At 46.0% G+C, this 16,325-nt stretch overlaps 1 protein-coding gene across 9 annotated transcripts in view; it reads left to right on the forward strand.

Moving 5' to 3' along the window:
- The first annotated feature begins 349 nt into the window (after positions 1–349).
- Positions 350–16,325, forward strand: part of plekha6 (pleckstrin homology domain containing, family A member 6) — a 36,834-nt gene continuing 20,858 nt past the window's right edge. For 6 of the 9 annotated variants that reach the window (XM_030092136.1, XM_030092143.1, XM_030092144.1 and 3 more), the window contains exons 1-5: positions 5,747–5,793; positions 9,071–9,154; positions 11,820–11,934; positions 12,015–12,119; positions 12,466–12,538. In XM_030092136.1, coding sequence (XP_029947996.1) covers positions 5,762–5,793; positions 9,071–9,154; positions 11,820–11,934; positions 12,015–12,119; positions 12,466–12,538 — 409 coding nt within the window. In that variant the 5' untranslated portion in view covers positions 5,747–5,761. Of the gene's footprint in view, positions 634–5,746; positions 5,794–7,549; positions 7,863–8,294; positions 8,351–9,070; positions 9,155–11,819; positions 11,935–12,014; positions 12,120–12,465; positions 12,539–16,325 lie in introns of those variants that run through there. The other 3 variants (XM_030092140.1, XM_030092142.1, XM_030092139.1) reach the window with 3 other exon arrangements.

Here is a 16,325-nt window from a genome sequence, read left to right on the forward strand (position 1 = left end):
ACCAGAGGACAGCCCAGGACACAGCTGGTGCTCCTGTCCGTGTTGTGGGTGAAGTCCGAGGTGTAGGTGGTGAGAGGACGGTGTCCTGCGGCGCCCCCGTGCTGCAGACCACCACCTCTGACTCACAGCACCACCTGCTGTCGTCCCAGAGAGGAGCTCTGCAGGGAAGGACACCTTTCGCTCTGTCCCCTGTCCTCAGTGTGTCCCACCCCCAGGTGCTTTCAGCTCATCTGAAGTGGTTCTAGACTTCAGTTCTCCGAAGGACATGTGATATTCCCCTCCTCTTTCTCCTCACTCCTCCCTCTTTGATGAGATGTTCATCCAGCTGGGAGAGAGTGAGGAAAGGCCGCTGAGCCTGAGACGAGGAAACCGTCCTGCTACCTGGACAGCAGTCCAGTCTGGTCTTCACACCCCGCCCGGCTGGACGACAGCAGGAGGGAGGAAGGACTGTTCCTCTGCTTCTCGTGGTTTCAGGTTTCTCTTTGTTTTTCACTTCTCTGCTCACATGACTGAAAACGCTCCTTTCTCTCCCACTCCTTCATATTTCTGCAGCACCGAGAGACGTTCTGCTGGCCGCTCTGTCCTCCGGTCCAGCATGTGGAGACGAGCATTCTGCTAACAGGAAGAGAAAAGGTGAGCACTGTGTGTGTGTGTGTGTGTGTGTGTGTGTGTGTGTGTGTGTGTGTGTGTGTGTGTGTGTGTGTGTGTGTTCTGCTGTGACTTTAGTTTTTCTGTCTTGTCTTACGACTGATGGGAAACTGATGCTATGAATAACATGAAACAGGAAAGAAGTTTCTCTAGAATCTGCAGCCTTCATGATCAAAAGAGACGTTTAAATACACCTCAGACGTCTGAAAAACTCTGCCACTTTCACTAAAACTGTTGTTTTGTTGATTTGAAGACATTTGAGATCTTCAGCTGAGAACTGTTAGAAGCAGTTTCAGTTTCAGTTGTTGCTTCTTGAAGGAGGGAATCCCCGAACATGTTTCAACTGATTTCTCTTTATCATCACGTTGCTTTGTCCGAGGTCATTTCAGACGTGTCAGCCTTTCAGCAGCTCTATATTTTTCTTGACGTAGGTCTTCTCCAGAATCCTCATGTCCCCCAGTGACTCATCTGAGAACTCTGAGGCTCCGGTGGGGGGGGGGGGGGTGCTCTCGTGTCGTCCCCCAGCACCACCACACACTGTCTGACTGCAGGAGTCCTGCTTTTCAGAGCCTGCAGTCAAATGTCATAATGTAGAGAAATGATCCTTTCAGGTTGTTCTAGTTGTCACTGATGCATTTAGATTTAACTGCAGTTTTGTAGTGAGTAGATTCTGTCATGCTGGTTGATCATCAGCTCATATTTTGTCTTGGAATAAAGAGAAATGCAGTGATCCGAGTGCTGCCTGTGCATACTGTCCCATGCGCTGGATACTCTCTCTCTGTGGCAGCAGGGTCGCTTCAGTCCCCATGAAGTGTCTGAACTCTTCATATTTTTGAGGAATAACTGTCTACTCCTCCATGGTGAAGGATGCTGCTCCGCAGGGTTTGTGATTGGTCAGATGGTGCAAACTCCGCCTCTTTCATGTGAACACACATTGATCAAATTGTGAATCACTGAGTTGATAACCTGCTTCACAGAGCTGTGGGACGAGGAGTGTGAATGTGGGTTTGTGAATCCAGAAAACAGAGAGACGTCCCGGGTCTGTTCTTGGTAGTCCAGGCCTCTGCTGGGATCAGTTCTCATCTGAGGTTTAGCATAAAGCACGATGGAATCAAAGGACCAAACTGTGCTGCAGGATCCCAGGAAGAAGCTAGAAGTTTCTGAAAACTCCAGCTGAAACAGAATTGCCAGATTTGATTAAAAAAAATAAAAAAAATTTATTGGCTCCTTTTTGCATCACTTCTTTGCTTTTAACCCATCCCATTTTGAGGAGTGATGAGCGGAGCTTCAGGGAGTTGGTAAGGGGTCAAGGGTCAAGCTGAGTGACCCTGTGTGTTTACCCACCAGCGTTGGGATTCAAACGTGCAGTCATCTCATGGCTGGCATGTCGGTCATCTCAACCTGCAGCTCAGCTGATCGACGTTCACTTGTTTGCTGTTTGAATGTAAAAGTTTCTCAGCTTGTGACATTTTCTGAGTGTGATCACAGTGTGATTTCACTGATCTCAGTGTGATTTCACTGATCTCTGTGATTTCACTGTTCTCAGCATGATTTTGTGTGATCTCATGTAATTTTGCTGTGATTTCAGTGTGATTTCAATGTGATCTCAGTGTGATCTCATTAATCTCTGGGATTTCACTGGTCTCAATATGATCTCAGTGTGATCTCAGTGGGATTTTGCTAAGATTTCACTGATTTAAGAGTGATTTCACGGATCTCAGAGTGATCTCAGTGTGATCACAATGTAATTTCAGTGATCTCATGGGGGGTTTGCTGTGATCTCAGTGTGATCTCACTATTCTTTGTGTGATTTTACTGATCTCATTGGGATTTTAGTGTGATCTCAGTGTGATATTGGTGTGATCTCAGTGTGATTGTGGTGTGATCGCAGTGTGATTTCACTGTGATTTTAGTTTGATCTCTGTGATATCAGTATGATTGTGGTGTGATCTCAGTGTAATTTTGGTGTGATCTCAGTGTGATTGTGGTGTGATCTCAGTGTGATTTCACTGCGATTTTAGTGTGATCTCTGTGTGATTTTTGTGTGATCTCAGCGTGATTGTGGTGTGATGTCAGTGTGATTTTGGTATGAACTCAGAGTGATTTTGCTGTAATCACAGTGTGATTTTGGTGTGATCCCAGTGTGATTGTGATGTGATTTCAATGTGATTTTAGGGTGATCTCTGTGATATCAGTATGATTGTGGTGTGATCTCAGTGTGATTTTGGTGTGATCTCAGTATGATTGTGGTGTGATTTTGCTGTGATCTCAGTGTGATTGTGATGTGATCTCAGTGTGATTTCAGCGTGATTTTAGTGTGATCTCTATGATTTTTGTGTGATCTCAGTATGATTGTGGTGTCATGTCAGTGTGATTTCGGTGTGATCTCAGTGATTTTGCTGTAATTTGAGTGTGATTTTGGCGTGATCCCAGTGTGATTGTGGTGTGATTTCAGTGTGATTTCACTGTGATATTAGTGTGATCTCTGTGATCTCAGTGTGATTTTGGTGTGATCTCAGTGTGATTTCACTGTGATTTTGGTGTGATCCCAGTGTGATTTTGGTGTAATCTCAGGGTGATTTTGGTGTGATCTCAGTGTGATTGTGGTGTGATTTCATTGTGATTTCAATGTGATCTCTGTGTGATTTCACTGATCTCATTGGGATTTCAGTGTGATCTCAGTATGATTGTGGTGTGATCTCAGTATGATTGTGGTGTGATCTCAGTGTGATTGTGGTGTGATGTCAGAGTGATTTTGGTGTGAACTCAGAGTGATTTTGCTGTAATCTCAGTGTGATTTTGGTGTGATCTCAGTATGATTTTAGTGTGATTTCAGTGTGATTTCAATGTGATCTTTGTGTGATTTCACTGATCTCATTGGGAATTTAGTGTGATCTCTGTGTGATTTTGGTGTGATATCAGTGTGTTTTTGATGTGATCTCAGTATGATTGTGGTGTGATGTCAGTGTGATTTTGGTGTGAACTCAGAGTGATTTTGCTGTAATCTCAGTGTGACTTTGTTGTGATCCTAGTGTTATTGTGTTGCGATTTCAGTGTGATTTTGGTGTGATCCCAGTGTGATTGTGGTGTGATTTCAGTGTGATTTCGCTGTGATTTCAATGTGATCTTTGTGTGATTTCACTGATCTCATTGGGAATTTAGTGTGATCTCTGTGTGATTTTGGTGTGACATCAGTGTGATTTTGGTGTGATCTCAGTATGATTGTGGTGTGATCGCAGTGTGATTTTCGTGTGATCTCAGTGTGATTGTGGTGTGATCTCAGTATGATTGTGGTGTGATCTCTGTGTGATTTTGGTGTAATCTCAGTGTGATTTTGGTGTGACCTCAGTGTGATTGTGGTGTGATTTCATTGTGATTTCAATGTGATCTGTGTGTGGTTTCGCTGTGATTTTAGTGTGATTTCAATCTGATCTCAGTGTGATTTTGATGTGATCTCAGTATGATTGTGGTGTGAACTCAGAGTGATCTTGCTGTAATCTCAGTGTGATTTTGTTATGATCCCAGTGTGATTGTGGTGTGATTTCAGTGTGATTTCGCTGTGATTTCAATGTGATCTTTGTGTGATTTCACTGATCTCATTGGGAATTTAGTGTGATCTCTGTGTGATTTTGGTGTGTTATCAGTGTGATTTTGGTGTGATCTCAGTATGATTGTGGTGTGATCTCAGTGTGATTGTGGTGTGATCTCAGTGTGATTTCACTGTGATTTTAGTTTGATCTCTGTGTGTGATTGTGGTGTGGTCCCACTGTGATTGTAGTATGATTTCAATGTGATTTCGCTGTGATTTTAGTGTGATTTCAATGTGATCTCTGTGTGATTTCACTGATCTCATTGGGAATTTAGTGTGATCTCTGTGTGATTTTGGTGTTATATCAGTGTGATTTTGGTGTGATCTCAGTATGATTGTGGTGTGATCGCAGTGTGATTTTTGTGTGATCTCAGTGTGATTTTTGTGTGATTGTGGTGTGATCTCAGTGTGATTTCACTGTGATTTTAGTGTGATCTGTCTGTGTGATTGTGGTGTGATCTCAGTGTGATTTTGGTGTGGTCTCAGTATGATTTTGGTGTGATCTCAGTGTGATTTTGGTATGGTCTCAGTATGATTTTGGTGTGATCTCAGTGTGTTTTCGGTGTAGTCTCAGTATGATTGTGGTGTGATCTCAGTGTGACGTGTCTCTGACCTCACAGTTATATGCAGTTGTCACTGGTCATGATGACAACAGACAGGATAATGGTCAACTGCAGGAAGGATCCATGATGTTAATCATGTCAATACAATACAATACAATACAATAGAAATACTTCATTGATCCCAGAGGGAAGTTCCTGGAAAAGGTCAAGGTCAATATGACGTCACAGATCTTGACTTGATTTTAAAGTGTAGTGTTTAGTCTGAGAATAGTTGATTTCTGTGACCTGATATGTATTTTTTTTCAAGACTTTTTTGATTTCTACTCTGTTCTGAATGTACGTAGCTAAGTAACTAATTTATCTGTCCAGGAGCAGACTAACTGTAGCTTAAGTAATATCAGAACATGTGTACATTTGTTCCTTTGTTGTTGTTGAGTATGTTAAAATGGACTTATAGATAAAATTTGGAAATGTTGTTGATTTCGATGAGAATGAGAAAGTCTTTTAGAGTGCGTTTGTCCATAAGTGAGCTGAATGCTCTTCTGGTGTGTGACTGACAGCTTTTTAAATCGCTCCGGACACTCTCTGAAGTCCTATTGACAGAGCGCTCAGCAGTATGACTCCACACTGAGACTCGGTCTGATGCAGAAGTGGCGATCAGGCTGGGAGACGGATGGGACAGACAGATGGAGAGTGAGATATCCAGAGAGAGCCTCCACCCGTCAGGGCGAGGGGTAGAATACGCTGAGGGTTGCATTTCTCAGCAGGAAGGAGGGAGGGAGAGCGAAGGAGATAAAAAGAAAGAGGAGAGGGAGCATAAACCAGGTTAAACAGGCAGAGAGAAAGGCATGTCAGCACCGTGCAGCGCTCCTCACCCCCATCCCAGCAGCTTCAGCCCCCCGCCTTCATTCGTCCGTCCGATCGTCCGCTGGCTGCCGGTAAATGAGCGATCCGGTGGAGGATGCTGAAGTTCCGCGTGGACAGGAGAGTTAGGTAGGTGGAGAGCGGAGGAGGAAGTGACATGAGGGCTGGGTTACAGACGAGGACGGCGAGAGTAGGAGGAGGAGGAGGAGATTCTGATGGTGGCGTCGACTGCAGAAGCTTGGAGGTCAGAGATGACTGCAATGCAGTGCCAGCAGGAAGCTCAAGTCCTGCTGATCACTGTATGTTAGTGCGTTCTGGGTGTGTCACTGTGTGTGAGGGTTTACATCTGTTTACATGACTGTGCCATTGTGTGTGTGTGTGTGTGTGTGTGTGTGTGTGTGTGTGTGTGTGTGTGTGTGTGTGTGTGTGTGTGTGTGTGTGTGTTTGTGTGTGTGTGGACTGCCACTGTTCTCTGAATGGGAAACGATGCTGAGTCGATGATGTTTATCTGGGCTGTCGCCGCTCAGTGTGATGGATGCTGTAGCTCAGCGTTCCTTGAGGCTTCCTGCAGTCGCTGTGCTGCTGTGTTGTGGTAACATGTCTCTGTTGGCTGAATTTAGGCTCAGTGTGAAGCTTTATTGGATGGAACAGCTTATAAGGACTACGTAACTCCACTGGATTTTTGGTATTAAGATCATTAACTTTTCAAACTGGAAGTGCTGTGAAAAAGAGATTGAACGCGGGTCATCCACATTCATGAAACTATAACTGAAGGACGTGAAGCTGATGTGGATGTTTCTGTTAGACTGAAGTGTTATTGGAGTGTTGGTAAGTTTGACCACGATCACAAATCTACAACCTGTGACTCTACATCTTCTCTATAGTGACTCTACAGCTCCTCTACAGTGAGTTTACTGATCAAATTCTATCTGGATAAAGGGATGAATTAGCTTCTCAGTAATTGTGCAGCTGTGGCTCATTGGTAGAGTGGTCGTCTCTTAATTGGAAGATTGCAGGTTTGATTCCCATCTCCCCCTGCTCACGTATCAAAGTGTCCTTGAGCAAGACACTGAATGCTGAAGTGCTCCCGGTGGATTTATTGAGCCTCCTGCAGGTATGGAAGTGTTTGACAGTGTGGAGGGCTGTGGTGGAAATGTGCTGTATCGGTGAAATCTGTTTTCCGTTCATCTTACTTTTGTCAAACTGTGCGTTGTGGTTTGGAATTTTTAGTTTACAGTCCCACAGTTTAGTGAGCGAACCATGAATATTCCCAGATATAGAACAATTTCAGAGTAAAATAACTGATTTGACAAACTGACATGTTTCACTTCAAATATGTTGGCTAAGGGGAATGAAACAATTTAAAGTTCCACTAAAAAGTATCCTAAACAGCAAAAACCAACAAAGCAAAACACAGCTGGCCAAAGCACACAGAATGTACAGAAGGCTCGATGGTTCATGGTTTGGAGGCTCCAGTGTTTATTTTCTTGACCATTAGTAGTTTCTGACTGAAGGCTGTGAGTGACCACATATTGAACACACCCTGAGTGAACCATAAAGTGGGAACTAACTCAGCTCAGGTTTTATATTTGAGATTCCTCAATGTTTCCCCCTCTGGCTGCGTCGACAGCGCTGCAGCCCACCTGACACTGAGCCTCATCAGGTCGTCACCTCAAAGGTGCTTTACTAGCTTCTAATTTGTATTTTTAAAACAGTATACATCCAGAAACATAAAACAAAATCAGTCTGACACGATAAGCTGTTCTGAGTGTATCCTGTTATATGTTCCTCTGGTCATTTTGTCTCAGCTGTTGAATCTCATGTCTTCATCTTTGAAATACCGCTACTCCTTATTAAGGTTGCTGTTTGTTTTCCCACCGATGAGGCAAACCATGAAGTTTCTGTTGACGTCATCCTGTGAACCTGAGTCCTCCGTCGGTGTGCTCCGTCCTGAGCTGAAGAAGCCTCGGTCCAGATGGAGCTCACCTGATCAGTGTGTTCGTTCATGGTGAAGACAGAGACGAGAGAGAGCAGACAGCACTGCAGCAGATCAGGCTTCACGCCGATCAGGAGCTGCTGATGTTTTCACTGCAGCATTTCTTCAGTCCACTGGAACTCCTCCGAGACGCCAACTACGCCCAGATCACCGCTCTGAGCCTGGAAGGATGGAAGCTGCTTCCTCAAGCCTCTTTACTTATGTCCGTCTCTCTGTTTATCTATACAAACATGAACAAATATTAATCCATTTATTGATTCATCTGCCAAAATCAGTTTGGATCAGAAGTGGTTACTTCCTCTAATAAATACCGAGATGAGATTAAAATGCTATTATGAACTGTTTATTCAGATCAATATCTTTAATCAAGTCTGACTACTGGTTAAGAGTGTTTATTATTGTCGATAATTCCAGAGAGTTTTCTCTCATCATGATGTTGTGTGATAATGAATCCAAAGCCGTTTTAAACTGAGTCAGACAGTATAAAGTGTGGAAACAGGATGAACACAGACTCAGACTCTTGACAGAGTCCAGTGATAAAACCAGCTCAGCTTTCTATCTGAACTGAATAATGATGCATCTGTTTCTGAATATTTCAAATGATTTGTTGTCTTCTGACAGCTGCATGTGCGTCCTGGGTAGTGTCCAGAGTTGTCCTGGCCGGTTGGTTGTGCTGATTTCATGATGAAGGTACGAAGCAGCAGCAGCTCAGACCCCCTGCTGTGAGGTCCTGCTGACCAGCAGCATTCACACTGGAATAACTTACTGCGTTTCCTGCAAAGCTGCTGAAAACCCTCAGCTCTGTTACAGTAGAGTCACGGCTGTGTTGACCTTTGACTTCAGTCACGGAGGTTGAGTGCTTCAGTGTTCTTCTTTTAAATGTCACTTCTTAAAGTGTTGCTGAATGGTGTCGGTGGTTTTAGGTGGTGAAAGTCTCTGTCCTTCTCCCTGTTTACTGGCCTCTCAAACTCTATTATCTGTAATGGCGTTATTCTCGCAGGCTGTTTCAGGATTGTTTGAGCAGGTTTAGTGATGTGTGAAGGTTATTCGGGGGATTTTCAGTTCTTTTTGGTAGGATTACTTTATTAGAGAGACTGAAGCTTGAAGTTTAAAAACATTTCTTTACTAATGCTGATTTAAATTCCCTCCTTATCACAAACGTCAGCATGAAAACTCAAGATTCTGATCAGTGACGGTGACACAGTCACCATTTACCAGCCGGTTCCTGAACCTCTCAAACTGAAAACGTGTTCCTCTGTGGGCGCTGCTGGACTCGGCGGCGTGGTCTGGGCCCGCGGCCGGGACCAGGAGCCCTGCCAGTGGTCGGGGTGTATCTCCTGTGGTTACGACACTGTGCTGACGGCCGTTACATAAATCCACGTCCTCGTTGTCCTCTGGGTTTGTTTTCAGTCAACATGAAGCCGGCGGACCAGCAGGAGCAGCACTGAGCTCAGTCCAGCTGGAGGAGCCCGCACCAGCTCAGCCGTCCATCCAGTGAGTCCCAACACACACACACACACACTACACACACACACACACACACACACACACACACACACACACACACACACACACACACACTACACACACACACACACTACACACACTACACACACACACACACACACACACACACTACACACACCCACACACTACACACACTATACACCCACACACACACACACACTACACACACACACACTACACACACATCCACACACACCCACACACACACACACACACACACACACATCTACACACATTCACACACACACACTACACACACTACACACACACCCACACACACCCACACACACACACACACACACTACACACACACACACACCCACACACACACACACACACACACACTACACACACTACACACACACACACACTATACACACACACACACACTACACACACTACACACACACACACACTATACACACACATCTACACACATCCACACACATCTACACACATCCACACACACCCACACACACCCACACACATCCACACACATCCACACACATCTACACACATCTATACACATCTACACACATCCACACACACCCACACACACCCACACACATCCACACCACACACACATCCACACACATCCACACACACCCACACACACCCACACACATCTACACACATCCACACACATCCACACACATCCACACACATCCACACACATCTACACACATCCACACACATCCACACACATCTACACACCTCGACACACATTGACACACATGCATGTACGCACACATCCACACACATCTACACACATCGACACACATCTACACACATCCACACACACCCACACACATCTACACACCTCGACACACATTGACACACATGCATGTACGCACACATCCACACACATCTACACACATCCACACACATCTACACACATCCACACACACCCACACACATCTACACACCTCGACACACATTGACACACATGCATGTACGCACACATCCACACACATCTACACACATCGACACACATCCACACACATCCACACACATCCACACACACCCACACACACCCACACACACCCACACACATCCACACACATCTACACACATCTACACACATCTAGACACATCTACACACATCCACACACATCCACACACACCCACACACATCCACACACATCTACACACATCTACACACATCTAGACACATCTACACACATCCACACACATCCACACACACCCACACACATCTACACACATCTACACACATCTAGACACATCTACACACATCCACACACATCCACACACACCCACACACATCCACACACATCTACACACATCTACACACATCTAGACACATCTACACACATCCACACACATCCACACACACCCACACACATCCACACACATCTACACACATCTACACACATCTAGACACATCTACACACATCCACACACATCCACACACACCCACACACATCTACACACATCCACACACATCCACACACATCTACACACATCCACACACATCCACACACACCCACACACATCTACACACCTCAACACACATTGACACACATGCATGCACGCACACATCCACACACACGCAGCTGGAGCAGATCAACTGCAGTCCAGTTGTCAGTATCTGTGAATGATGCTCTCCATCCGTCTGCAGAATAAGTCTAAAGGTCTTGTTTTAGTTCTGAGAGCAAAAAGAACAGGAATGTGAGGTTATACGTGGCGAAAGGTTTAAAACTCTGAAGATCTTAAAATGTGCCAAAGTTCAGTTTGTCATGTAACGCTGTGGCAGCACATCCAGTGGCGTTTGTAGGGAAATGTTATAGGGGGTACGTTGTGTGATGTAACATGACTTACTGCATCTTTAAGAATCAAATCAAATCCTCTGGGGACCTCCAGTGTTTAGGATTAACTGGTCTTCCTCTTATCTGGCCACCGACTTCCTTCAGCGTCCAAACTTTCTGCTGCAGCAGATGTTGAGACCCTGCGCTGTAGCTGTAGCTGTCCTGGTGAACACCGCTTAACAACATGGAGTTACAGCAGAGTTCAGCTGAGAGCTGAGTCACAGCAGACACTCAGCTTACTGTAGAGTTACACTGGAGTCACAGTAGAGCTACAGTAGAGTTGTAATAGAGTTACTACAGTTAATTCCCCAAATGCCTCCACTGGGGTCCTGATATGTCGCTGGGGGGGCGGGGCTACAACCCCAATCGCCACTTACCAGGAGTCAGTGGACGGCCAGTCAGCACTGCACTGCAGCAGATCAGCCTGTCACCACTGTCTGTGTTCGAGCAGCTGGAAGTCGTGCAGCTGTTCAGGTGTTGGTCGATGTTACAGGTGGAAATGAAGACATAAATAACAACAACAACAAAAGAAGAACGCTTTCATCAAGGAAACGGTGGTGACAACAATCACTGCAAATTCATCAGAGCCATCGATCAGCAGAAGCTCACACACACACACACACACACACACACACACACACACACACACACACACACACACACACACACACACTCTAGAATATGTTCCCAAGATGCTGAGTCCTTCATAACTGACTTGAGTTTCACTGCCTAGAGATTGTAATCCTTATAATGCAGCTCCAAACCCTGTGCTGACGCCTCTCTGAAGTCTTTCCTCTGCTGTGCAGACGCTGCCACATAGATATGAATGGAAAAGTGAAAACTGCTGACGAGAAGAGCCTCAACTCCAAACGCACCACCATGGTTTCAGATCTGTCTCCAGCAGCACAGTCCTTCTCTCGGGTGAGCACACACACCCACACACACCCACACACACACACATACACACACGGTTGTGATGATGACTGTATGTGTCCCTGCAGACGTCTCGTACTCCCAGGAAGGCCGCCACGTTTGGGAAGCGCTCCAACTCCATGCGCAGGAATCCCAAAGCGGAGGTTGTGAAACAAGGATGGCTGCACAAGCAGGTAGGAGCTCCTCTCCGTGCAAACAGCGCAGCAGTGTGGACAACAGCAGAACAGCACCGACGGCAGCGCTCACACGGAGTGGCGGGCGGCCTGAGAGGACGGTCCGTAGAGGAGAAGACACCGAGAGAACTGTCCAAGGAGCAGGAGCTGAAGACACCTGCTCACAGCCTCACATTAGAGATGACATCCAGATTAAACCGGCAGCTTCACAGGATTAGCTCCGCTCTGTAGAGACTGAGGGACGTGGGGTGTTGTGAGGTGATTAATGGTGTGTGTGTGTGTGTGTGTGTGTGTGTGTGTGTGTGTGTGTGTGTGTGTGTGTGTGTGTGTGTGTGTGTGCGTGCAGGCCAGCAGTGGCGTGAAGCAGTGGAACAGGCGGTGGTTCGTCCTGGCTGACAGATGTCTCTTCTACTACAAAGGTTTGTTTCTTTCTGAATGTCAGTTTAAAGCGATACTTCAACATTTTGCCAAATTGGCCCATTTAGCGCAATTCCTTAGTCATTTCGAACAGCATACTTACTTTTTTTGTGAGGGCGAGCTGTTGTTTATCCAGAGGTGAGTCGGGGAAGGTTTTCGGGACGGACACAATGGAGGTGAATGGTATTTTTGTTCGCCCTCGTCAAACTCATCAAATACACAATCCAACAACCCCAAAACACTTTGGGGGACACGTTATAATCCACATATTCACTACGCTGTGAAACACCAACAAATAATAGTGTAGCGTTACGACACTGAAGCAAATACTGGGAACTTCTTTTTCTTTTGAAATCACTACGCCCAGACGCCATGTTTAGTAAGTAGTTCCGTCTTAGCAATCTTCACATAAACAACTCAATCTGGTAATTTTGCATTAATATTCCACAGCGTAGTGAATGTGTGGATTATAACGTGTCCACCAAAGTGTTTTGGGGTTGTTGGATTGTGTATTTGATGAGTTTGACGAGGGGGAACAAAAATACCATCCACTTCCATTGTGTCCGTCCCGAAAACCTTCCCCGACTCACCTCTGAATAAACAACAGCTCGCCTCACAGAAACAGTAAGTATGCTGTTCAAAATGACTAAGGAATTGCGCTAAATGGGCCAATTTGCCAAAATGTTGAAGTATCCCTTTAAGGAATGTTCTGGGTGAATGACAGTATTTGTATTTCTGTTAAACTTCATATAGCCTCGCTGTTTGAGGGCTCTGCAGTGCACCGGCTTCACGCCGCCTCTGATGGCAGCAGTTTCACAGATCAGTCCTCTGATCAGTCTGTTCTTCAGCTGGGGAAACATTTCCTATTGTTCCTTCAGTAGGATTTCTAGAGAACAAGGGTCTCGGTTCTCCTACTTAGAGATGTGGAACCAGCTCGGGCTGAGCGTTCAGTCTGATGGACTGTTGGCTTGTTGTGCTTTTTCAAGCCGTCCTCCTCCTCTTCCTCTTCCTCTTCCTCTTCCTCTTCCTCTTCCTCTTCCTCTTACTCCTTCTTCACCCCTGCATGCTACTGCGAGTGAGAGAGAGTCCTATCAGAGTCTGAACGATGTTCTGCTGTGTTCTGTAGTCAGTTTGATGAAGGTTCTTCCTCTGAGGGTCTCCAGGTGGCGCTGTGGTTCACAAACATTTTCACTGTAGAGTTCAGTGTCCTGAATGTCCTCATCACTGAGTCCAGCGGCTGGCCGCTTCCTAAATCTAAACAGCTACGTACATAAAAGGGGTGTGTGTGTGTGTGTGTGTGTGTGTGTGTGTGTGTGTGTGTGTGTGTGTGTGTGTGTGTGTGTGTGTGTGTGTGTGTGTGTAGCAGTGCTGCTGCCAGACACTTGTTTTTCTGGTGCTATGGGGGGATCTCCATCTTTCAGTGATGGTGTTAGAGAATTTATGGAGTTTATTTTCCACTGTAACACCAACATGTGTACACTGCACCGTGCATGTATAGCAACCGTGCACGTATAGCAACCGTGCACGTACAGTGAAAGCTCTGTGATTCAGCTGTAATGTCACATTAACAAACACTGCATAGAGATAATGAGAGGCAGTCTCCATTTAGATCCCAGCCACCTGATAGGAGATAAACACACACTTCCCCTTCGACGTCATCATGAAAACACATGAAGAGCGAAGGTAAAGAGAGAGTTAGAGTATTGAAAGAGTGGAGGTGAAGTTGCGCTGGTTTCACTGGCTTGAGGTTTGAAGCAGCGGCGTTGCCCTCCGTTTTCTCCGACCGTCACACAGGTGGTTCAGCACCACCACGAGTGGACAGCTCCCAAGTCTCACTCCGGGTGATTGGGGCTCAGGGTCAACATACTGGGTACTGTGGGGTACTGTGGGGTACTGTGGGGTACTGTGGGGTGCTATAGGGTGCTATGGGGCTATCGCAGGGCAGCTCCAGAACCCAGTCAGGTCATACAGTGACCAGCAGAGTCCACCGCTCACCTGTCAAGGAAAGGCAAAACAAAATCACAATTTTTTTTCACTGAAAACTCAGTTTGGGTTTGAGGGACTCCTCCTGGACCGATGCTCTTTCACTGCGCTGCGGTGTCTCACGCTCACCCTCTGATCAGGCAGCGTTTGGCCCGGCTGACCGTGACCCCTTGAGCCTGGTAGCACTCTCTGACAGGAAGGAGTTACGTACTGTGGCGACCTGGAATCCTGCAACCCAAAGATATGAGCGACAGAAGAGAGAGAGAGAGAGAGATAGAGAGAGAGAGAGAGTGTGTGTGTGTGTGTGTGTGTGTGTGTGTGTGTGTGTGTGTGTGAGTGTGCGTGTGTGTGTGCGTGCGTCTGTTGTGCTGTGGCGAGAAAAAAATTGATTTTCCAATTTTCCCTTTTTTGATATCTGGCTCAGTAAATAATCGGATTACAATTTGAAATGGATAATTGTGCAGCCCTACTCCGAAGTGAAAGAGCTGTCAGTGAAGGACCCGCAGTCCTCAGCAGTGTTGTTAATAACGGCTGCATTAATGGGTCACTGAGCTAAATCTGTCCAGCAGCCTAGTTGTGTTCTTACAACAGGATCTTCTCTCTGCCACCAGTCAGCCATCAGGGCACTTCTCAACACGGTCACTCTTTTTAACATACTTGGCTAAAATGCTATCCAACGGTATCTGGCATTTCTGAACTGCTGCTTTAGGCACCATGAGGACATATTTGACATTACCAGGCAGAGTAAAGTCCTTCATATATTGTTCATGTGCACACCGCTGTTACACTGTTGATAATAATAATAATGCATTGGTTTTATACAGCACTTTTCTGGACACTCAAAGATGCTTCACATTGCATTATTCATTCTCTCCATACTGGGTGGTGGTAAGCTGCTGCTGTAGCCACAGCTGTCCTGGGGGGGGGCAGACTGACGGAAGCGAGGCTGCCAGTCTGCACCAACCATTCACTCTCACAACTTTCATACTAGGCAAGGTGGGTGAAGTGTCTTGCCCAAGGACACAATGACAGTTTTACGCCTGCGGGAGCGGGGATCGAACCGCCAACCTTCCGGTTATAAGACGACCTGCTCTACCAACTGAGCTGCTGTCGCCCCAATAGATTCATTTTAGTTCCCAAACAGTTCACAGCATTTGGGAATAAAGAGGATTCCTCAGGTGCTGTGTTGATCCAGTTCCATCGGTTCAGTCCTGTGGAGGGATCTGTTGTGAGAGCATGTCGCTGAAAGGCATTTTATAGTGGCTAGGGGTGTGTGTGTGTGTGTGTGTGTGTGTGTGTGTGTGTGTGTGTGTGTGTGTGTGTGTGTGTGTGTTCTTGTATTTCTATCCTTGTCGGGGCCAAATGTCCCCACAAGGATAGCAAAACGTGGAGCGACGTGCCTTGTGGGGCCTTTTTCCGGTCCTAAGTAGGAGAAACAGTGTTTTCTTGACCATGTTGTTGTTAATGAAAAAAGTAAAAGGTCAAAACATTTCTTTAGGGTTAGGCTTTGTTGTGGTGTGGGTTAGGGTCAGGGTCAGGGTTAGGGGCTAGTAAATGCATTATGTCAATGAGTGTCCTCACAAGGATAGAAATACAAACCTGTGTGTGTGTGTGTGTGTGTGTGTGTGTGTGTGTGTGTGTGTGTGTGTGTGTGTGTGTGTGTGTGTGTGTGTGTGTGCCAGCTTTTGTGCACATGCAAAGCTCAGAAATGTGTGAGTTCAGGCACACAACTGTTCGGCTTGTCAATTGAAATACGGATCATGTAAAGCAGCTAAAGAGGAAAGAGGAAAATCAGCTGTGACAGTC

The sequence above is a fragment of the Salarias fasciatus genome, chromosome 5, assembly GCF_902148845.1.
Source record: "Salarias fasciatus chromosome 5, fSalaFa1.1, whole genome shotgun sequence".
Lineage (NCBI taxonomy): Eukaryota > Metazoa > Chordata > Actinopteri > Blenniiformes > Blenniidae > Salarias > Salarias fasciatus.